Source organism: Podarcis pityusensis, assembly GCF_964106645.2.
Source record: "Podarcis pityusensis genome assembly, chromosome: 15".
NCBI lineage: Eukaryota > Metazoa > Chordata > Lepidosauria > Squamata > Lacertidae > Podarcis > Podarcis pityusensis.
This window is the reverse complement of record NC_138040.1, coordinates 11739213-11763301: the sequence shown is the minus strand read 5'-3', so window position 1 is coordinate 11763301 and position 24089 is coordinate 11739213. Positions and strand designations below refer to the sequence as shown.

The window sequence follows — 24089 nt, the reverse complement described above, 5'->3', positions numbered from 1 at the left end:
GATTCACATTATTGCAAAGGATTCGTGTGCCAAGACGTATTTTGAGAAAGGCAATCAAACGTCGTTGCGTTCTTTATTTTTGCAATGAACTTTGCAGTTTCAAGTGTTGTGCTTTCCTACAATACTTTGTTTTAGAAAACTGGAGTTAGCAATTGGGGGTGTTGCAAGTGGTTAGACTTGCCCAGGGCGCAAAATTCAGTGATGAGGAACTAGTGGCTTTGCATATTTCCTGTCGTCCCAGACCACTGTCTGCTGGGCAAATGGAAACGGTTTGGAGAAAGGGTTGAGCCCACGTTCACTGTTAACTGCCGGGATGGGATGGTTATTGCAAGAAAATGGAAAGTATGGCTGTGAGGTTTTTTTGTGGGGGGGTAGGTTTTTTGCCCGAGTCTCTTCAAATTCATGGATCCAGCAGGGATTCAATTGCTGAATTAGCCAGCCAAGGGCCACAATGGTTCCTAAAGTATGGGTGGCTCTGTGCCAGAAGCAAAATGGGTGTTGTGTGTGAGAGCTCAAAGCAAGGCTGCTGGCTTGGGTAGCTGAGGACAGAAACATGCCTGATTTATGGTGGAATCGAAAGCTGTGTGACTATGGGAGAAGCAAGATCCTCTTGGGGGCTAATGCTGTGAGCCCTCCATCGTAGGCTCAGCTCGTATATATGTGTAAATAAACCATATATCAGAAAGACACCACGGTCTCCGCCATCCCACCATTCCAAGAAAACGGAACCCTGGGTAGACGCCTGGAACCCCTGAAAATTTTGCACCGCTCGGAGATTGGGATGGCATGCAACAGTATATAGATGGATTAAATGAGGATTTGTGGTCTCCATAGCTCCGTAGCTGCTGCTGAAGAATTCATCCAAATATTAAGTTATACCAAAACAAAACAAATATTAATTTTCAACTATGTGGCAAAAAGTTATTTTATGTATTAATGAGGACAACAATGTCTAAATGCCCCCTGTGAGATAATGCTACTGTTTGGAATTCTTGGTTAGTTTTTAGCTTTAAGTGAAAATGTCATAATGTGGAACAAACAATAGCCTTATATTTAGAAATAAAAGGTTTTTTTAATGTTATTACCCCCCTGACAATAATACCAATAATACCAATTGTTACCAATAAACCTGCATAAGACAGTGTGATGAATTTGCTTCTTTTTCTGTGCCCTCCCCATCCCTTTTTCCTTCTGCATTGTGTCTTTTCTATTATAAGCCTGTGGGCAGGGACTGTCTTGTTTGTTATTCTTATGTAAGTGATTAAAAATCTTTTAGATGTGCACGTGATATATGTGCAGTATATAAACCGAGCCTTCATTTTCATCAGCTCAGTCTTGTGGAATGGTCTCTGACAGAGATTCAGCAAACATCCTCAATATTAACTTTTAGATGTCTGCTGGAAACAATTCTAGGTTTAAGCAGACAGTTAAAGAAAAAACTTTTTTTACAGTTAGCTGGTGATTAGTGATTCTTCTACTTTAGCGGGTGCTTCCCTTCCCTTCTCTGCCTGTTTGCTTTTTAATTATTTTATTTTATATATTTTAATTATTTCCCCATTGGTTTTAAAGAGAAACAAAACAGCATGGAGTGGTGTTTACAAGAATACGCAGTGACACTGCAATCCTGTGCATGTCTGTTTAGAAGTCAGCCCTCTTAAATTCTATGGGCCTTCCTCCCATAAACTAAATCGGGGGATAATTCATGAAACAAATACCTTCTTGTCTATTAACCTTCTTGTAATTATTAAGAACATAAAACAATCCCTGATGGATCAAGGCAGTGGCTCATCTAGTCATGTTGTGTAGTGGTTAGAGCATCTGACTAGGACCTGGAAGTCCAAGCTTGAAATCCCTACTTAGACATATGAAGCTCACCGACTGATTTGAGGGGAGGCAGTTGCTGCCTCTCAGCCTAACCTACCTCACAGGGTTGTTTTGAGGCTAAAATGATGAAGGAGGAAAATCAAATGCACCTCACAGAGTGTTTGTTGTGGGGGAGGAAGGGAAAGGAGATGTTAGCCGCTTTGAGACTCCTGAAGGGGAGTGAAAGGCGGGATATCAAATCCAAACTCTTCTTCTTCTTCTTCTTCTAGCCTGAGATTGTTGGAGACAAAGATGGAAGACAGACAGATAGCACAACATTATGGAAGTGAGTTGTGGGCAACTTACACCCACCAGGAGTGCCGCTTCAATGTACGGCGTCAGGAAGATTTTGGGCACCACATGGCAGGACAGAGTCTCAAACAAAGATGTGCTCTCCCAAGTCCACATCCCCAGCATGTTCACAGTCCTGTCTCAGCGACATCTATGCTGGCTTGGTCATGTACACAGCATGGAAGATGACAGGATTCCTATAGACAAGCTGTCTTCAGGCACCCCTGGCAGACCAACTCTGTGTTACAAATGAGACATAAAGGCTGGCAACCTCAACCCCACCTGTCTGAATCCCTTGCAGACGACTGCAGCGCCTGGAGACAGTCAGGTTGTGTATCCACAGCAGTGACCCGAGGAGGACCGACTGCTGAGAGGAGCGCAGAGAGAAGAAATGCCGTGGTGCACCTGCAGCAGCCCAACCAGACGCCTTCCTCTGCCCCAGCTGCAACAAAACATGTTTCTCCCATTTTTTGTCTCTACAGCCACAGCAGGCACTGTGACTCTCCAACAGTTTGGCTTTAGCCCCAAAGATGCACTCTTCCACTGTCTCCCAAGAGAGAGGCAGATGTCAGCATACGTTCATTGTGCCTTGCCCTCAGTGGCCAACCAGACTCCTGGGGATCTGCCCTCCTGCGATTCCCAGCAGCTAGCATTCAGAGGAATGATTATACAGTGGTACCTCGGGTTACATACACTTCAGGTTACAGACGCTTCAGGTTACAGACTCCGCTAACCCAGAAATAGTGCTGCAGGTTAAGAACTTTGCTTCAGGATGAGAACAGAAATCGTGCTCCGGCAGCGCAGTGGCAGTGGGAGGCCCCATTAGCTAAAGTGGTGCTTCAGGTTAAGAACAGTTTCAGGTTAAGTACGGACCTCCAGAACGAATTAAGTACTTAACCCGAGGTACCACTGTAAGCTGGAAATGCCAGCGCTGCAAGGCTAGGATTTCACGCATGGGATGGCAAAGCACTTCTCTGCACCTCCCAGCAGGTCAGAGAGGGAAGCTAGCTACACTGCCTCCCACTTCTCTCCTCAGGCAGCAGGAGGGAAGCTTTTAATCCTCCATCACCCCAATCCCCACATGCGGCTCTACTGCCTGCTAGGGCTGGGTCATTTTGAAACCTCTCCTCCTCCCTCCCCCCCCCAACACTTCACTTTCTAGTCAGGCACCGCCGGGGCCACCCCCACTGCGCGCAGGCGCAAAGCGCTCCTCGGCTGCAGGCACCGCGACGGGCAGCCCCTGGCCGAGGCCCGCTATATAAGCGGCGCGGGGGTCCTGCGGCGCTCGCTCGCGCTCGGGGGAGGCTGAGGCGGCGGCAGGAGCAGCGGCAGCAGTAGGAGCAGCAGCAGCAGCAATGGCGGATTTCGACGCTTATGACGACCGGGCCTACAGCAGCTTCGGCGGCGGCCGCGGGTGAGCGGGGAAGGGGAGCGGGGCCGGCCGGGGAGGCGGAGGCAGGCCTCGGGGCCCGGGCGAGGGGAGGAGCGAGGTGGCGGCGGCAGGAGGCCCCGTGCGCGGGGCGGCGAGCGCGTGTGTCGAGCGAGGAGAAGGAGCCTCCGGGCGGGGGAGGCGGGCCAGAGCGAGCGCGGGGTCCGGGAGGGCCGCGGGCGAAGCTTCTGCGGCGGGGGGACGGGTCGGGCCTGGAGCGCCTCTCACGCGGGTGCCAAGAAGGGGGCGGGGGAGACGGATCCGGGCTCTGGCGGAAGAGAAGTGGCCCCTGGCGGGGGGAGGTGGGTCAGGACAAGGGGGATCGAGGAAGGTGTGAGCAAAGGTGTTCCTGGGGCGGGGGGGGGGGTATTTTGGGCTCTGGTGGAAGTGGCCTCTGACAGGAAAGGGGGGCTGAAAAAGAGGTCTAGGAGGGCATAATTTATGGGAGGAAATGGGCCAGGCCTGAGATGTCTCTTATGGGAATGGGTAACAGGCTTCGGTGGAAGGTAAGGGGTCTCTGATAAGGGAGGCGGGTCGAGGAAGGTGTAAGCTTATGGGGAAAGGGCTCCAGCTTCTTAAGTCCCTTAGTGGGGTGTCAAGAGGTGGGTGGTGCGGGGGGGGGGCAGGAAGACTGATTTGGGCATTGATGGAAGGTAAGCTGGCTCTGACAGGGCAGGTTGGTTAAAGGGGAAAGCGGGAGGGGACTCCGCAGGGTGTAAGTAAAGCCTATGGGGAAGAAGTTTCAGGCCTGGATGCTTTTGCATGGGAACTGGGATTGCAGTCCCACAGGAGAAGAAGGGTGAATAAAATGGGTCCTACTTAATTCGGCATCACAGTGACCAACATGATGCTTCTGGGAAGTCCAGAGGTAGACAGGGTGGTGGGCAATAGGAACCTGCTGTAATGCCTGGGCAACTATTATTCAGATATATTCTGCTTCTGCTGCTGAAGGTGGTAGCATATAGCTGTCATGACTAGTAAACAATTATGGTCTTAAACTTTACAAATTTGTCTTAATGCCCTGTAAAGCCATCCATGTCCATTCCCATTGTTGTCCCTGCATTTCGTGGCAGTGAATCCCATAGTTTGTGCCATTCAGTTTTATTTGATGGATAAATTTGAGAGAATCTTCTGGTCCATCCCTACTCTACTTTTTCTTCTAAACTACTCCTCCCTCATATTGTAACCTCTCCATGTAGTTCAATAAGGAGCTGATCCTATATTCTTAGCTCTGGCTTGGGACCTGAGTTTGTTTTCGTAATTGAGTTTGTTCCCCAAGTTGGTGCTTATTTGTGGGCAAGGGGGGTGGTAATTTGAATGAGTGGGGAGCATATGAGTCATACCATAGGAAAGAGTAATATGGAGGAATGGATGGAAGTTGGAGGGAAATGTTTTCTTCTTCACACCCACCCAGCAACTTATAGATGGATAAGTATAGTATATGGGGAAGGGGGCATAAAAAAGTAACAGTTACTTTGCCTGTTTATTTATTTTTGCTTCCTCTTTTTCCACATCTCATGACTGCATTCACACATAACATTAAACCATAGCTGCAGGGCTGTCTTTGTGGGAGAATCTGGAGTTATTGACCAGTCCTATTACTCCAGTAAGAATGTGTGATCTCTTATCAGAGAGAAGCTGAGAGGTTTCTATTTTTAATAGTAGAGAGTATATTTGGGATATAATGCTTTGTAAACTGTTTAAAAGTGGTATAAGTGAGAAAATTATGAAGTTTTATATCTTGTTCACTTGAGAGCAGTTATCTCAGCCATTCTCATAAAAACCCCTGTAGGTTCATCACGATTATCTTCATATAGCAAATATGGGGGGGGGGGGGGGGAAGAGTCAGAGTGACTTGCCTGAATAAGTTTTTGAGTGAAGGGGAGGAGGAATGCCCAAAGAAGTTTTCAGTATGTGAAATCATCTGGGTTATCTTGACAGGTTTCAGAAAATAGAAAGAACCAGCATAAAGAATTGTCATAAGAAAAATGCTTTAGGGTCAGTCAAGAAGTACTATGTGTGTTGTGCTCACAAACAAATCTGTGGCTTTGGGAGGTGACCACACTTTTCCAGGTTTACTTACAGAGTAGTAATGGGGAGCTACTGCTTGACTGCATGGTAAGTGTCCTGCAGGGTTTCATCCTGTCCCCCATTCTTTTTAACACCTGTATGATGCTGCAGGGAGAGCTCATTAGGCAATATGGAGCAAAGTTTCATCAATATGCAGATGACACACAACTCTTTTTCTCTGTTCCATCTGAAACAGGTGAGGCAGAGTGTTGACTGGACTGGTGGCAGTAATGGGCTGGATGTGGACCAATAAATGGAAAATGAATCCAGACAAGATGGAGGTTTGCTTTGGGTTCTTGAATCCAAGAACTAAATGGGGTTGCACTTCCTTGAAAGGCAGGTAGATAGCTTGAGATGGTGCATAATACAGCTATGTTACCTGAGGTCCAAGTTGCTTCAGTGGCTAGGTGTGTCTACTTCCTGGTTCACCAGCTACACCCATTCCTGGGTAGCCACTGCTACTAGCCATGAGACTATGGTCTACCTCAACTGCAGAAGCATTGTGCTTCTGAATACAAGTTCCTGGGCATCACAAGTGGGCAGAGTGCTGTTGTGCTCATGCCTAGCTTGCAGGCTTCTGACAAGTAGCTAGCTTTCCACTGTGAGAACTGGATAATGAATGAGATAGGCCATTGGCCTGACCTTTCAGGCTTATCTTACAATCTGGGGAAAAAAAGCCTGGCCATAGTAACTCATATTCTCATAACCTCCTGATAAAATTATTGTCCACATCATCTATGTGGAGCTGCCATCACATGTTTCAGAGGCTGCAGCTTGTGCAGAATGCTTTGGCTAGGTACTGGTGGGCATTGATGGCTACACCCATTTAACACTGATCTTAAAGGCTCGGCACTGGTTGCTAGTTTGCTTCAGAGTACAATTCAATGTACTCTCATTGATGTATAAAGCCTTAAACTACCTGTGATGCAAATATTTGAAGATTGGCAGCCTGGCGTGTGATTCTACTTTGGGATGAAATTGATAAAAGTTGACTAATATGAGAGCTTTCTTTGGGCGCTTTCTCATCTCTGGAGTGCCCTCCCTTCTGAGGTGCATCTAGAGCAGTGTTACTTTCGTTTACGGAAGACATAGCTCTTTGTCCAGGCCTGCAGGAGGAGCCAGGGATAGTGATGAGTCATCTAGTTGAGTATTTTGTTTTAATGATTTTTAAAGTAATATTTGTGGTTTTTCCTCCCTAGGACCATTTGGCGAAGGGTGGATGATACTTTTTGCAAGTGAATGGAATCACTTGAAACATTTCCTATTCTTTTGCAGGCGGATGGGTTCTGCTAGGAGATGTGATTTGTTTTCTGGTCTGCATTCAATTTGACTGCGTATCTCTTTAGAAAAGCATATATGCATCTCTTACAAAAATGGTTGTGGGTGTGAAACATACTGGATAGGAAGATTTACTAAGCTCCTCAGTTTGCCCCTTTTTATTTCATGTGTCTTTCCAGGGTGGCCCTTTTTATTCTGTCTACCTTACAGTATGGTTTGTATGGACTGCTGAGAATTTACTATACGTAGTGCTGCTAATGTCAGCATAGCTTGACAGAGTAACATGAGTAAGAAATAAAACAAAGCTATTCCTCAAGGAGCTCCCAAATCTAAATCTTGATGGAGCAGAAGAAAGTAAGATTATGGATCAATAATCAATAGTTAAGCAGGAGTGGGGATGAATGGTATGAATCTAGGGGTCAGGGAAGGTAGATCCTTTGGATGTAATGTGGAGCACAGAGTTCAGACGAAATGGAAATAGTGGGGTAAGGATAAAAATGAGATTGAAGGTGAAATAGAGAATGAAATACAAGGTTATATCCTTTAGGGTGAGGAGGTAGGTTAAGGCACTTATACATTTATGAGGTGGAGCAAAGGAGAAGTTCATGGCTACTCATCTGGCTAGTTTTGAATCTAGTGGAGCAGAGACTAATGGCCTTTTGGTCACTTGATGTCTCCCACAAAGGCTCCTGAACAGTATTTTTAGGTGATACTTTTTGTACAGGAGGAATTGCATGTGCCTTGCACTGTATTATTCTCCACATTAACATGATCTGGCAGCTGTATGGAGGTGATCTGCTTTGCCACCTGGAGGTTCGTTTCCCCAACATCTCTGCCAGGCATCTTGCTGACCTGATCACAGCTTGTACCTTTTGCTACAAGCCATAAGAATTCTGCATTCCTAGCCCTTTGCAGTGGCTAAGCATGAGAAAGGAACAAGCAAAAGGCAGAGAAGAGTCTTGACTAAAATCAAATAAGGGAGTAGGGCTATGAGGAGTGGCTGGTGCTGCTTGTGTGTTGCCTATGGAAAGGGAAGTGAACATTTGGTACTTGGAGCTTACTTTTCAGTTCGAGTTTATCAAACTGGGAAATGAGCTGATTACAGTATGGGTGTAGTCTAAGATGGAAAACTCATCAGTGTATGCCAGATTTCATCGGCTCCAGCATTTGTTCACTAGCATTCTTATTTAAAGGCTCCTGAAAGCAGTAGGTAGGCATAATACCTTGGAAATTGGTTGAGCTGTTTACTGCTGCCTTTTGCAAAAATGCTGACTGCTGTGGCTGTATTAGTCTCAGTGCAATTAATTTCAGTAATTAAATAATCTAAGTTAAACTTTTGAGCACAGCTGGGACACAAGCCTGAAAAAGTTCAGATTTGCTGAAAATAACAAACAGCACATGTTGATGGCCCCTTTATTGTACTGTATTGGTAACTTCCTAGTTCCTTAAGTTGCAATTTCAAGTGCTATCAAACTGCAGTGAAACAATCTAATTCTAAACATGCAGTTGCAGCCATTCTGTAACTATATGTTAAAGTTATTGCCCCCATTTCTGGACTGGAAATTAGATTTTGGTCTGCAGCAAAAATATTTTTGATTCTGTTCTGGCAGAAAGTGCACTGATGCATTGCAGCGCGCCTTGAGCTCTTGTCACACAGGGATGTCTAGAGAAGTGCCTGCTCCCATTCCAACTGGTCTCTGGGTTTCCTGCCACCAGATGTGACAACAGGAGGATATGTTAGTCCTGTTTGTTCAGTTTCCCCCAAAGTGGTTTCATTTGTGCTGAGCTTATAGTTATTTATTTATCAAGATAAGACGCTTCTCCTTTCAGGCTGTTTGTATGTTAAATTTTTACATTACTTTGTATTCTATTGTTTCATTGTTTTAATAATAGTCTGCTTTTATTTTAGTTTTATATGATTGTAAACTGTAATAAATTGTTGGCTGCAGCTGCTGAAAACTGTAATCAAAAATATGTGAGGGTCACAGGTTAGCTGGTAGAGGCTACGTATACTTTTTATGGGTGTTATGCACATCTGTTGAACCTAGTATTGTATCTCAGCTTTATAAGCTACCTCACCTTTGAAAGGAGGTGGTGTTTTCCTATTAGAGAGGCAGTCAGAGTGATACGACTTTGCCTCTTCTTTCCTCACTCTTTATTAATGGCATTGACTTCATAGCTGGCAGCTGTGCTTGTTCTAATGAGTATTATACCGGTGCCAGCGATATGCCAGGAGTGAAATTGAGGCCATTTGCATGAAGACTTCCCCTCAAGAAGACTTGATCCAGGGCTAGTGATTCATCCAGGCTAGGGCAGACCCTATGGGAGTGAGAGGGAGTTGAGAACTCTCTTTATAGCTAGGGAAGAATCATGAATCTTCCACAGTCATCACATGCTCTTGTGCTGCAAGGGTGATAGCATTATGTTAGTTATTAATTTCTTTGGATTCTGCAGTAATATGGACTTTAGAAAAGTTGTATCTTAAAATAGTATGTTGCCTCTATGTAGGCGGCTGGTAAATTTTTGACAAGGAAATTGAGTTCTCTTCAGAAAGCTATACAGAAGCATTTATGGTTGTGGTTTTTTTTTAAGAGTAGATTGTGTTTAGGGTACATCATGTCTACATGCATCATTCTAAACATCCTTTCTTGCAGAGTATACCAGATAATTTGCTCTTTACCTAATTCCCATTTCCTTTATAGTCTCTGTCTTGATGGAATAGCAGTTTCCACCCCTGGCTAACCAACTTCATAAATTTAGATGACTACAGATTGTCATTAGGAAACACGATGGGATAGGTGTGTCACTGGGAGTATCTAGGAGGGAGTCTTCATCTAGGGCTCATGGTGCTGAGGTTGGTTTGCTGGTCAACTGGGTTGATTAACTGTTCTTAAAGTGTGTCTAATGTGACATCTGTATGAGTGTCCTTATGAAAGCACATGAATTGGTCATGGTTGACTCAGAAAATCGAGTCACCCTTCCAGAAAACAGTTGTTCATCTCTTCATAGGACTGGTGGTGACATGCTTCATCAGTCTGTTGCCTCTGTTAGTTGTGAAGAATTCTACCAAGCCCAACCTATTTATGGCTGGTTGATGTGGAAGGAAAGACACAAAGCAAGACCCACTCAATACTTACTTGGACGGGCCAGTTTCCCTAAGCTCTTTGTGGTCGAACTCCATAAGACTAATATAATTTGTCACCCATTTATAAACGTAGTGGCCATATCCATGAGACTATACTGCTGGCATTGCTGTTATACGTAAGGTATCCATGATGTGAGTTTTAATGCACAGTTGGGTGCAGGTAAAGAAGATCTTTGCACGTGTTCTAGCACTGAACCAACTGGTTTTTTCTTTTTCTTGTAAGAAAAACTGAGTAGGTTATGGTGACTGCTTCTATTTAAGAAGTAGATTTAGGACTGATAAGCATTTGATACAGTACAGTCTCTCAACAGCACCACACTCAGAACTACACACTTACCCTGTCCTAGCTTTCAGTATCTTTTCTTTTTCAATATGTATTTAAGTTTAGAAATGGTCTTAGTTTAGACTATCAATTTAGTTAACCTTAGTTGGAAGGCATCTTTTTATGTTTTCTAATAGCATTACTGTACTTGAATATTTACCTAGGCATATCTACACCTTTTCTGCATTGCTTTTCATGTTTAAAAATGGCAAAGAGCTCCAGGTATATTTGGAATTGGCCAGTTGACACCTGTGGCTTCTTTCTAGGCATATTAAGCATGTTGATCAGGTGAAAAGAAGGCAACTGGGATGTATTCCAAATGGAGGACTGATAAAATATCCAGAAGCGTTTGGCTAGCATCTGTCCAAGTGCTGCCCTCCTAACTGAGAAGTTAGCTCTCTCCCTTCATCCTTCATTGTTCTTGAAATCTGCTGCTTTTTGTGTACTGCTCGCATAGTAGTTTTTCTTAGCAGTTATGTGCCACTTATCTAAAATGCTTGCTGCCCTGGCAGAATTTTTATACCAAAAAGTACAGTGGACACTCAGGTTGCGAACATGATCCGTGTCGGATGCACGTTCGCAGCCTGCAGCGTTTGCAACCAACAGCGACGCGGGTTGTGATTTGGCACTTATGTGCAAAGCGCAATTTAGCACTTCTGCGCATGCACGACTGCCGAAACCCGGAAGTAACCCGTTCCGGTACTTCTGGGTTTCGGCGGTCCGTAACCCAAAAAAACAAACCTGAAGCATCTGTAACCCGAGGTATGACTGTATTTTAACTACAAATACATGCTTTGGCTGTGGAATAGTTTTCTTCCCATAAGGACTGCAAAAAGATTGTCTTGGGAAGGCCATAGGCAAGTAGGGTGCCCTCCTTGCCTGTCAGAACATTCAAAAATAGAGGTGGGCAGGTCTGCAATGCTTTGTTACTAAACCTCTCAGGTCCACCAATTAGAACTGGAGCCTGGGCTCGCTTACTTTCTCCCTTCTTCAACCCTCTTCCCTTTCCCCTTTTATTTCATGCATTTTAGATTGTTAATCTAGGGACTGTCAATCCCTAGCACATTGTAGTCAGGGACTGTCAATCTGTGAGCCTTTTCATCTAAAGAGCAGGGTTAAAATGTTCTAAATAAATATGCAAGTACCAGTCTACATCGAAGTCACTAGAGATAGGATTCCAATACAGCTTTAAAATTGGCTAGCAGAGCTACACAAAGATGTAGTCAGTAGGGCTGGGCTGTATATTGATACATAGCCCAAAACAGGTTTGAAGTTCATATCATGATACGAGTTTCATAATTTTTGACCTGTCAATACATCACAAGTAATGATAAATGTTTGTGCTATGCAAAAAAATCACAATGTGGGGAAAACCGTGAAGCCAGCCAATGACCACACAGCTCCATCCTTATTTTACACATTGTGATAGATCTCGATGTGTAGTTGGTTGTCTATCATGGTGTTGAAAACCAGATACTGCCCATTCCTAGAAAGCCTGACAGTTAATACTGGCTTAAATAGGCTTGGAGATTATCTATCAGCACAAGGCTAGCCATATCAGCAAAGTCCTCTGTACTTGCTCTTCTTAAACTGTTGGGAGTCCCAAATTGTAGCTGCAGCTCATCCAGAGGTCTTGTCAGTACATCCTGATCTACCTCCTGCCTGCCCTGTGTATAAAATGGCCTGCATATGGTTAGTAGTATGTCATTTTTTAACTGCCTGTCAACATCTTCCATCACGGACACCAAATGACAGAGCCAGCTGGTTAGAGCCACCTTGCTGTTCCAGATGCCTTTCAGGATGATGGGGTTGGTTTTATGCATTCCCAATTCAGTCAAGTTAACAAACTGAACACTGTGTGTATATGAATTAATTTTATATAAAAAGCAAGTTGCCCTTGGGTTTCTACTCATGCTCACTGACTGCTGTTCTTCATACTTGGGGAGCTGCACATAACTGCATTTGTTCACAGGCATCTGTTGTTGGGGCCGCACTGTGTAATTGGGAGACTGGTTTTGGGAGACTTCAACGTCCATGCCGATGCCACTCCCTCCTCACAGGCTCTGGACCTAGTGACTTCCATGGCAACACTAGGGCTCTCCCAGTTTGTTTTGGGCCCCACTCATCAAGCGGGCCACACGCTGGATCTGATCTTTGGGGCTGGCATAGATGTGATCATGCTCCCCCCTGTGGAAGTGCCATGGTCTGATCACTACGCTCTGAAAGCCAAGATTGACTTCCCGCTCCTCCCCTGCTCGGGTGGCGAACCTTTTTGGGCTCGTCCGCGAAAACTGATGGATCCTGATAGATTCCGACAAGCCTTGCGGGACCCTGCTCCTCCTGGCGACTCATTAGATGACCTTGTTGAGGACTGGAATAACCGGCTCTTGGCAGCCATTGATGAGATCGCGCCTAAGCGCCCTCTGCGACCCCGTCGAAACCGGGCCCCTTGGTTTACTGAGGAGCTCCAGAAAATGAAGCGGGATCTCAGACGGCTAGAGCGAGTATGGCGACGGACTCATGACGGAGCCTCAAGAACATCTTATAGGACGCTTATGAAAGCCTATGAGATGGCTATGAAAGCTGCTAAGAAATCTTACTTTGCAGCTTCCATTGCATCCACTAGCTCTCGCCTGGCACAACTTTTTAGAATAATTAGATCAATAACGTCCTTAGGAGGACAACCAAATTTAAGCACAAATTCGACCCACAGTTGTGAGGCATTCGCGAGCTTTTTTGCGGAGAAAGTCCTGTTGCTCCGCCGTGACCTCCCTGCCAATTTAGATACAGTGCCTGAACTGGAGGCCCCTCGACTGACTTCAGGTCCAGTGTTGGACCATTTTGATCGAATACTCCCTGCTGATGTGGATAGATTCCTCCAAGTTGGTAAGCCCACCACCTGCCTCCTTGATCCGTGCCCGTCTTGGCTGATTAGGGAGTGTCCAGATGTTGCGCGGACCCCCCTGGTTGAAATTATCAATTTGTCCCTTGACACGGGGACATTCCCAGGGGAACTGAAGGAAGCAGTGGTATGTCCACTCTTAAAGAAAACTTCATTAGATCCCTTAGACCTATCCAATTACCGCCCAGTTTCAAATCTTCCATATCTGGGTAAGGTAATTGAGAGAGCGGTTGCTGAACAGCTTGGTAGGTTCCTGGAGGAAACATCGGCTTTAGATCCATTTCAGTCCGGTTTCCGTCCTGCTTTTGGGACTGAGACGGCTCTGGTTGCCCTAACAGACGATCTCCGTAGACAGCTGGATCGAGGCGGGTCAGGACTGGTGATCCTTTTAGATTTGTCAGCAGCCTTTGACATGGTCGATCATGATCTTCTGGACCACCACCTCGCAGACGTGGGGATACAGGGCATAGCCCGTAACTGGCTGTGCTCTTTTATCTCTGGTCGGGGACAGAGGGTGGCACTAGGGAGGGAAATGTCATCGCGCCACTCCTTGGTGTGTGGAGTGCTGCAGGGCGCAATCCTCTCCCCAATGCTTTTTAACATCTTTATGCGCCCCCTTGCCCAGATTATCCGGAGCTTTGGGCTGGGTTGTCACCAATATGCTGATGACACTCAGCTCTATCTGCTGATGGATGGCCACACCGACTCAGCCCCGAACACACTGACCAGATGCTTGGAAGCTGTGGCTGGATGGTTTCGTGGGAGCCGATTGAAACTAAATCCTTCGAAGACAGAGGTCCTATGGCTGGGTCGGGATGGCATGGGGATGAGGGACCAACTCCCTTCTCTAGCAAGGGCCCAATTAGTGCCATTGCCTTCCGTTAAGAGTTTGGGTGTAATCCTTGACGCCTCCCTTTCCATGGAGGCGCAAGTTACAGCAACAGCCAAGGCGACATTTTTCCACCTTCGCCGCATCAAGCAGTTGGTCCCTTACCTTTCCCGCCCCGACCTGACCACAGTGATCCATGCGACGGTCATCTCCAGGCTTGACTACTGTAATTCGCTCTATGCGGGGCTGCCCTTGAAGCTGTCCCAGAAACTCCAGTGGGTGCAGAATGCTGCAGCGAGGCTCCTCACGGGGTCTCTGCCATGGGAGCAAATTCACCCAGTGCTTTTCAAGCTGCATTGGCTCCTGGTGGAGTACAGGGTCAGATTTAAGGTGCTGCTTTTGACCTTTAAAGCCCTTCACGGCCTAGGACCCTCGTACCTACGGGACCGCCTCTCCCGGTATGCTCCACGGAGAGCCTCAAGGTCCATAAATAGCAACACCCTAGTGGTCCCAGGCCCTAAGGAAGTTAGATTGGCTTCAACCAGAGCCAGGGCCTTTTCAACTCTGGCTCCGGTCTGGTGGAACGCTCTGCCTCATGAGACCAGGGCCCTGCAGGATCTGATTTCTTTCCGCAGAGCCTGTAAGACAGAGTTGTTCCGCCTGGCCTTTGGCTTGGAGCCAATTTGATTCCCTCCCTCTCTTTCTTTTTTCTTTCCTTCTCCTCCTGCGATGAGGCTACGTTTTAATATTTTAATGTTTCAATATTTTAATGTTGTATTTTAAATTTTGTTTTTAAGCTGTAATCATTTAACTTGTTTTTATTATTGCTTGTAAGCCGCTCTGAGCCCGGCCTTGGCTGGGGAGGGCGGGGTATAAATAAAAATTATTATTATTATTATTATTATTATTATTAATAGCAAGATTTTAGTTAAAACATATACCCAATTAATACAAAAACTCTACTTTCTGTGCCCCTGTGTCTGTATACATTAACACCCTCCTTTCTCTCTACTGGCTAAATCTGAATTGTCAACAACAGTATAGTATAACTGAGATACAGCTCTACTGTAACATCTCTTTTCTGCCTTCCCCACGTGGAGCATCCTTACTGCTCCCTGATCCCTGGAGCATTCTGGCCTAGGCTCTAATCCTGTGCTTGTCAACAGATCTCGTGGCAGTGCTGGTGTTGGCTCACGTAGACAGAAAGAGCTTCCAACAGAGCCCCCCTTCACAGCGTACGTTGGCAACCTCCCCTTCAACACGGTCCAAGGAGACATTGATGCCATTTTCAAAGATCTCAGTGTAAGGAGTGTGCGATTAGTCAGAGACAAAGAGACAGATAAATTTAAAGGTAGGTGCTTCTATGTCTCTCCTTCATAACCAAGTTTGAGGTAGAGAGGCAGCTGATTAGGGGTGAGAGATACCAGGTTTTAAGGTGCACATGCCATCTTAAGTAGTTTTCAATCATGCTCTGCTAATCAGGAGCTACCTGAAGATAATGGGGATTAAAACTGGGACCTTCTCCCTGCAGAGCATGTGCTGTACCATTTAGCTTTCGTAGTCTGCTTACAGTCATAGAAAGAACAGGCAGTCTCTGGTGGTCACTCAGCTTAACTTCTCTGAAGACGTTTGCTTTGGGGGAGTTTTGTGTGGGAACACATTGTCCTTCAGGTTTGCTTACATGTTCCCTCTTTCCCCCATCTCTCAAATCTCCTTACTCTGTTTGCAGAAGTGAGGGAAGAGGTTGGGGAACAGGATGGAAATCAGTGGTACCTCAAGGAGACAGATCAGCTCATGAACCTCTGTTTGCCCTGATATCCTAGTTTGACTTCCTTGCCTAACAGCCCACTTGTGTACACTATCTGGGTTCGCAACTTTCCAGATACTGAGATGAAAGTTGGCTTCTGTTTTTTGTTTTGTTTGTAATCTCGTTTTGTCTTACAGGATTTTGTTACGTAGAATTTGATGAGGTTGAATCGCTTAAAGAAGCTCTGACATACGATGGAGCAGTAAGCTTACCATTTTTATAAAATAGTATTTGAAAATTGATAGCTGCCCTTGCTGGAATGACTGGTGGTAAGATTTCTCCTCCTCTTCTTCTGCGTCCAACAGCTTTGGGGGGACCGGTCACTCCGAGTGGACATTGCCGAAGGCAGGAAACAAGACAAAGGTGGCTTCGGTTTCAGAAAAGGTGGCGGCCCAGAGGACAGAGGTGATGTTTAAATAGCTGCTCTTTAATATATGGCAAATTGGAATGAGTGCATTAGTGCCGCCTTAAACTAGCATGTGTGTATGTATAATATTAAGCTTTTAGTTTAGTTACCTACCACTTTCCAACAGTAAACTGTGCCCAAAGTTGCTCACAATAAGTTAGTATTATATAAATGTTAGTATTATCAAAAGACAAAACATTTGGGGGGAAACTATCTGTATTGAACTTCAATAAATTCAAAGACAAGAAACACAGTTAAATACATATGGGAAAAATTAGTCTTAATGATGGAATAATCTAGAGTTTGTGATAATGTATTATTGGAGTGGTACAATCTAGACTTCATGCACCACAAGTTCAGAGCTAAATCAAAACAAACAGGCCAGTAAATAAATCAAGAAGCTAGTCAGTTTCTAGTCTTGCTGCGCTCCAGGAGGCCACAGCAGTTCAGAAGAGGTGGGCAGCCTAGATCGGGGTAGGCAGAAGGTAGTTTGCGATCTAGATATTTGGGTGATTCGTGGTGTATTGGCAAAGATTTCTGACTTCTAGTTGTTCAACAATAGCAACAAGCAAAATGACATACCTAAATTAGATTGCTGAAATCTTGGAATATAAATATAAAGCATTTAAACACACACACACAGAGTGTACTGTACTGTCTAAAAAGCAAACAATATTTAACAAGAAATTGATTTATGTGTGGAAGGACTGAGTTCAGTTCAGTTCTTGGGCTCAGAACAAATTAATGCTCTCAGCAGTTGCACAGAGGTACCCTGTTCTTTAATTCTAAGGGTATGTCTTTTGCACCTGGCTCCAGCTGACAGAGTTCCAGTAAAACACAAATTAGATCCTGCAAGCTTGAATATTGCCCTCTGCTGGGCTGGGTGGTTCACAGCTGGTTCCAGGAGTGGCTGGTGGCAGGCAGCAAAAGGGAGTGGCAGTGGTGGCAAGTCCTCTTCTCCAACCTCTCTGGTGCTCTGGCTGCAAGCCAGGTCTTGTTGCGCACCAAGTGGCCATATCATGTGCCAGCAAATGCCTGCTTAGGAGACTTCAAGTGTTCTTGGATGACTCAAGTATGAGAATCTCATAGGTAGGCACAGAGCCAGGCAGGTGAGTAGCTTTATCTCCTTAAAGGCTGGCATGGGAGGAACCTCAAGGAAGCAAATTGAAGGAGAGTGACTCGGGGAAGGAGCTACCTAGGCTCAATTATAATCTGAGGAGCTGCAAGCAGTGACTTTTCAAGGTGTGGTAGTCACAAAAGCAGTTTTGGCTGAACTGTGGCTGGAGATTTGGGTCTCCCTGCCTGCTCCTGTACATCATTGAGAAATTGAATTGGAGGGAATATTCTTGCTTTCTTGGCTAACTGGAGGGCAGGGAGAATAAATAGTTTGCCTCAACCTGCCTTTTTTCATTTTGCTTGAAAGCAAATGTGTCCTAATGCACTGCCACTCCGCAAACATGGGAGGTGACTGCTTAGCTCTGATGGTAGGCAGATGCTCAGAAAAGGCTTAGTGTAGACTGGTATGCCAGCCTTTGAAGACATGAGTTCCCCCAACTATGTTTGAGTTGAGTTTCCCCCAACTAAAGTTAAGTATGGAGTTTAAAACTACGTGGGAAAACAAGATTGGCATCGTGTATCTTGAGGCGCTAAAGTAGAAATGAGCAGTTAACTCATAACCTCTTAATGATTTAATTGGCGTCTTCAAAACCGTGCATCTTACTGTTCTGAGTAATGCTGGACTGTTTTAATGCTGCCTTCTCTTTTGTTCTAAAGAGCTCCAGGCTCACACAGACAGATCTAAACAGCTGTATGTGTTTTGCTAGGCAGAAAAGTATCCGGAGCAGAAAGGTATTTCAAAGGCTGGGCTATTTCATGGTGTGGTGCTCTCTAAAACAAAAGGAGGCAGCAGCGTGAGCTCACAAGTGTTCATCTACTCTTTTATTAATACCATACAGTTTGAGCTGTTGGATCCAAAAGGAAACAAACTTTTTTCTTGTTTAACTAACATCAAGAACCTTGAGCTTGCTAATTCTCTACTTCATAGCCTGGGCAACCACATGTATCACAAGGTTGAGTGCTCCCAAATAGAGGTGCAGCAGCTGAGACAGTTTGTGCAGTAGATGTTGTTGCAGAAAATGTGCCATCTTCCTAACCTAAGCAGGTCCCCTCTGCCTCTTTCTGTAGTTTTGTGATGTAAGTGGTTTAAGTGCATCTCAGCTCAGGGAAATAACGGAAAAGCTGTCTTTGAACATTTGCGTTTTCTGAAGATGCTGGCACTTCACAGGTCTCCTCATTGCAACCTTCCTGCCCAGGCCTGGATGGATGAGCCTCCTTCTTTGAGAGCTAAGAGCGGTGTCCTTTCCTGGGTTTTCATGTGCCAACCACACCTCTGATCTAGACACATTCTCCTGCAGAGTACAATTGCCCAGTGGTTGTGAATGTGAGGATTGCACCAGACGGAGAGAGCATTGGGATTTCCGCCCGCTGGCAGTGGAACCTTTTAGATCTTCCCGCCTTCCCCATTGACCCCTGCTTGCAATGTGGCTTTCTTTTTAGGCATGGGCGGAGGAGGTCCGCGGGAATCACGAGGAGGTGGATGGGATTCCAGAGATGACTTCAGTTCTGGTAGCAGTATTTCTCCATTTTCATTTTCCTGATTCCTCCTCGTCCCCTACCCCCACCAAAAAATTTTTTTATTCCCTTTTGCCTTTCTCTGTCAGACATGCCTGTGACCACAGATCATCCTATGGCAGTCTGGTTGGCCACTAAGGCAGAAGCCCAAAACTTTATCTGGATGTTTCTTAATTTTTGAAGACCATGGCAAAGGTTGCAAGTCGTCTGTGTTCTGTTTTGATTGAAGGATTTCAATGTCTAGTCCTAGTTTGGGGTGGGGGTGGGGAGTTGAAAGTCTTCAAAGACTTGAGGGCATGAATAAGTGTTGGATCTTTTTGACAAATACAAGTACCTGAATTGCTTTCAGAAGACATGGCTTGGATTGTGCAGTTCTGAGTTGCTCTGTCTTAGCATCAGCTGGGACTCTGCTTCCATCTGTCTGTCTCTTTTTGGTGCACACAACACTTCTGGATCCTGTAATAAAAGCATCAGGCCCACTGGGTGAGAAGTAGATGAGGATAGGCCCAGGTAGCTTATTCTCCGCCCCCTTCTTGAAAGCTTACTAACTTGCCTTTCAGCTGAACATGCTGGATTGCTTCTTTCCTGCAATATGGGCAGAGGCAGTTGGGAGAGGGGCGTAAATATATGCTCTGGATGTAGGACTAAGTTGGCTCCATCAACTGGGCAGACCAGCTCAAAGTGGGGGGTGTAGCCTTATATAGCTCTTTCCTTTTATTCCTGTTTATTGCTACACAGCACTAAACTAGCAAGATGTTTTTTGTATGTACAATCCAACCTCCACAGCTACCTTAATGAGGGTTATTCCTGTTTAACAGATGAGAATCTGGGAGTATAAACCAAACGCTTGTGGCTACGCATTGTGTTCATGGCAGATGCTTGTACTTGAAATTCAGCCACATTCTTAGTTGCACAAGAAGATGCTGGAGGCATCCCATAGTGGATGGAGATTGTAAGATCATCTTATCCTCAAGTAGTTCATTCTTCCCTCTCCTGTTCTGCTCCTGATGCACTTAGACTGCTTTTTCCTTGTATTTGATCATGTTTCAACCCCCACCCTCCTTTTGGCCAGAAAATTTTCAAACTTAACTCTGTAAGCCTCTGTAAGTCTAGTGGTAGTAGTATTTATTTTTTATTATTATTAGCATTTCAATTAATATACTGCCCTTTAACAGAAGTTCCCAGGTCATTGTACAACATTAAAAACACATTACAGAATGTCAGTGATAAAAACATAATAAAAAGCATACTGGTAGGCAGCCTAATAAAAAGTAGTCATTATAATTACAGTCCATGCATTTTTCTCTAGTCAGAAATTTGGGGGTTCTTCTGGCATCCTTGTATAGGTATGCATATGTCAGTTGGTGCAAATTATCCTCCCATCTTATTTTTGAGAGTACTTGCAATAGGGATGGATTGCCTGTCAGTCGTAAGAAACCTCTTGGCAAAAATGCATGTATGCATCTTGATTTTAGCAGCAAGGATTACCTTCTTTCCAAAGCAACCACTCTTGCTTCAGTGCATTCATACTTGACACTCTCCAAAAGGAAGAAATCGTATGGGATCGTGATTTCAGGCTGCAGCAATCTTACATTTGTATTGCAGTCTGCAGGTGTGAACCTTTTCTCCCTTTTTCTTTGATCCCCCTCATAATATCAACAATCTATTTTTCAAAAAAACCTCTTTCTTCCTTTTGCAAGGAAATCTAACACAGCAACCCAATCAAACTAAGAGAATGAAATAAGCACTTAACAGTAAAATCAAGAGTGCCAAGTTTTTACACCACCACCAAGAGCCACGACATAGCATCGGCACCAGGCAATCCTTAAAAAAAAAAGCCATGCCTTTACCTCTCAACGAACCTTGGGCAGCGTTAGGGCCCATACATGCTCTCGGTGTTGGAGGAGCTTTTCACTTTCTGTAGCTAGTTGTATGAAACGGCAGAGTGCCTCTTCTCTTCCTGTTTCATGGCCGTCATCTCCTAGCCCAATCTCTCCAGTGCATCCTGCTTAACTAAAACCACTTCTGTCTCTTGGCAAGCCAAGCGTGCCAAACTGGTCCTTCGGCCGCCACTCTACCGCAAGGTGCTCCCGCAGGTTGGATGGAGCTGCTGGTGGGTTTGCCTCTGTGAGAAGCAAGGCTGTCGCTTCGGACATGTCCGAAGAGCTGGCCCTTACTGCCGCATCTCTCCCGACAGGTTTCAGAGATGACGACTTCCTGGGAGGCCGGGGAGGCCGGACCCGTCCCGGGGACCGGCGAGGAGGAGCAGCCGGTCCACCCATGGGAGGCACCGGTCGCTTCAGGGATGGGCCTCCAGTGCGTGGCGCTTCCATGGATTTCAGAGAGCCAACTGAAGGTGGGCAGCCTTTGCTTTCTCCTGCATTTTGGCCCAACTGAATTGTTGCTGTCCACCGCTCTTGGCCTGCAGCATTCAGTGACGTCATCTGGAGGGTCGCACGTCAGTTGCGGCGACAGACGGCACTGTGATACACCTTGATTTTGAAATGCTTTTTGGTTTCGTTCATTTCAACAGAAGTTTGGACTTGTGAGTATGAGACATTCCAGAGTAGCAGGCCATAACCGTCTGCTATAACAGATACACTGGAGAGTCTTATGGATCTCTTAAAGGCACCTGGCATGAGGTTTCGCAGGGGGTGGGGGGTGCTACAGTCCATGTAAAATACATCACACACTTGCAAGGATAGTGAGCAGAGGATTGTGCCAGTGGCAAAGAGATGAACATGATAGGAGATATAAGGCTTTGCATTTTTTGCTCTCAATTCATCTGCCTTCTTGAGGACTTCTCTGCTACTTTCATGCATTTGAAGTGGGCTCTAGCCTTATACCAAATATAGGATCCTGCGGTCCTCCAGATCTTGTCGGACTACAACTCCTGTCGTCCCTGACCACTGTGCATGCTGGCCGGGGCTGATGGGAGTTGGGAGTTCAGCACCCGGAGGCTTCCTCTCCTTGATCAATCTGTCACAGGTGCCCTACGATCCTTTGTTCATTGGCTCACGGGACCGCCTGAGCTGCATCTCAAGCAGAAATGTTTCTTCTCTTCCAGAGGAAAGAGCCCAGCGGCCCAGACTCCAGCTCAAGCCCCGGACGGTTGCCACTCCTCTCAATCAAGTAGCCAACCCCAATTCTGCCATCTTTGGTGGAGCCAAGCCGAGGGAGGAAATAGTAAAGGAAGAGCAAGAATGAGCTTGAGGGGTGGGATGCAATGGGAGGGGGTGGGCGGGAGAAAGGGGTTGAGGGAGGGGACTGGGGGTGGGGGTGGGAGACAAAACGCAAGACAGCCCAGAGTGTCTAACTGTGCTCAGAACATTAACCCTGCAACCACCATTCCTACCACCTGACACCTGTCCTCCTTGAAACAGAAAAGGAAAAATCAAAACAAAACAAACCAGAGCTTGCGAATGCATGTCAGCTGTTAACAAGTGGTTTTTAGTACGTTCTTGGCTTTGCTGTATCTAGTGCCTGCATTGTCTTAAGTTTCTCCCTCCCCTGCAAGCCATTTCCCCCCAAACCCGGCACATGGCTTCTGGCCAATAAATCGCTGCCCTCTTCCACAGAAGTCGACTTCTCTTCCCCCGGAGTGCTGCTTTCACCTTTTCTTCCTCTCTGGCTCTTTCCACTTCCGAGACACGCGGGTTAGGGTTCAGTCCTGCTGCTCCACGTCGTTCCCTTCTGCCTTCCACGGTGCTTCTCTACCTCCACTGCATGCTCACCACCGACAACCTCGTGGCCCCTCAACCCCGAGGAGTCCCGGCCAAGCGGAAGACGTCTTGAGCTCTAGAATACAGCCCCTGTAGAATTAGCTTATGCAATACAACGTTAAATAGGATTGCCACCCGTTAGCCCTTAGGCACTTTGGAATAATATATATGTACATATATATACTGTATAAAATCAGTTCCACCCCTTCCCTTCCCGGCAGTGCCGCCAGCACTTTGCAGACCCCTGCCTGGGGCTGAGTTGCGTGTCAGCAGCCAAATCTAGACAGGGCCCCCTGCTCTGCTGCTTCCTTGACTTGGCCTGCCGACTTCTCCCTGGCCTTCGAAGCTCGTGCCTCCTGTAGCACCCAAGGACTGTCTTCTTCCAGCATTTTCTTGCATTTTCTTTTTACATATTTGCTAACCACTTTTTAACTAGTTTCTGAAACCAATAAAGTTTACTTTCCTTCCTTCCTTCCTTCCTTCGGCTCTGTTTCGAAGGAAACGGCTCTCGACTCTGCCCTTCCAGCATTCAGCTCTTGTCTCTTGGGCTGCCGTGCAGAACTTTGCTTTGCTTTCGTGCTTCGCCTCTCAAACAGACGGGAGGGGGTGACGCTCTCTTTGGATTGCAGAACCCCAGTATCTTTGTGCCGCTAAAGGCAACAGGTGATTGCAAACCCCTGTCTCTCCATGCCGGAAGGATTCTGCTTGAAAAGGTTTGATGGCGCACTTAAAGAGCGAGCAGAATACTGAGCCGTTGGGTGACCAAGAAGGGAGCTGTTTCTCGCTCGCAGGTTATTGCTTTCAGTGTGAGGTCTGGTCAAGGTGTGAACACCTGCAGTGCCTGACATGGATGCTTAGGGTATCCGGTTGTAGCTTTGGAACAGGTAGAATTGAAAGCAGCAGATGTGTTATTCTTCCTCTCCCCTTAAAAAAAAAAAAAGACATGTCCATTGTGTAAAAACAGGTTACAGTTTGTATAGGCAAATGTTCCAAGGGCTAGCCTCCCCTTGGATATCATAGTATAAATGTCTCTTCCCGCCCCTGTCTTTCAGTCCACTTCTAAGAATAAGAACCATTTGTCTAACACTACTTTTCTTTCGAGACATGCATTTTTTGTGTGTGTGTGTATGTGTGTGTGGTTGTGTTCCAATCGAAATCCATCCAGTAGCCGCTCTTCCTTTCAAAATGTGGAAGACCCGAGATTTTAAGAGCAAAAGCAAAAAAAAGAAAAAGAGGATGCCCATGCAAAACTCACCTGGTAGTCAATCCGTTTGACTTTTAAACGTGTAAAGACAAGTTTCCAAACACTCAACACATTCTGCTTCATGACAAAGTAAATTTATGGATATGGTATTTTGTGAATGAACTTTTAAATAAAGAAAACATTAAGTAAT

The 24089-nt window shown here is 45.7% G+C and overlaps 1 protein-coding gene across 1 annotated transcript; it reads left to right on the top strand.

The window, feature by feature from the left end:
• Nucleotides 1-3408: 3408 nt before the first annotated feature.
• Nucleotides 3409-23927, top strand: EIF4H (eukaryotic translation initiation factor 4H). Its single transcript, XM_080983888.1, has 7 exons — nucleotides 3409-3568; nucleotides 15296-15480; nucleotides 16074-16138; nucleotides 16242-16341; nucleotides 18899-18967; nucleotides 21171-21329; nucleotides 22041-23927. Exons 1-7 carry the CDS (start codon nucleotides 3510-3512, stop codon nucleotides 22178-22180), a joined length of 777 nt encoding a protein of 258 aa, XP_080840014.1. The 5' UTR covers nucleotides 3409-3509; the 3' UTR covers nucleotides 22181-23927.
• Nucleotides 23928-24089: the final 162 nt, after the last annotated feature.

Excerpts from the sequence above, each read along its gene's own strand:
- EIF4H (XM_080983888.1), top strand. The coding sequence starts at position 3,510 with ATGGCGGATTTCGACGCTTATGACGACCGGGCCTACAGCAGCTTCGGC. Across the intron at positions 3,569-15,295 it reads AGCTTCGGCGGCGGCCGCGG|ATCTCGTGGCAGTGCTGGTG; the intron begins GTGAGCGGGGAA and ends GCTTGTCAACAG. Across the intron at positions 18,968-21,170 it reads CAGAGATGACTTCAGTTCTG|GTTTCAGAGATGACGACTTC; the intron begins GTAGCAGTATTT and ends CTCTCCCGACAG.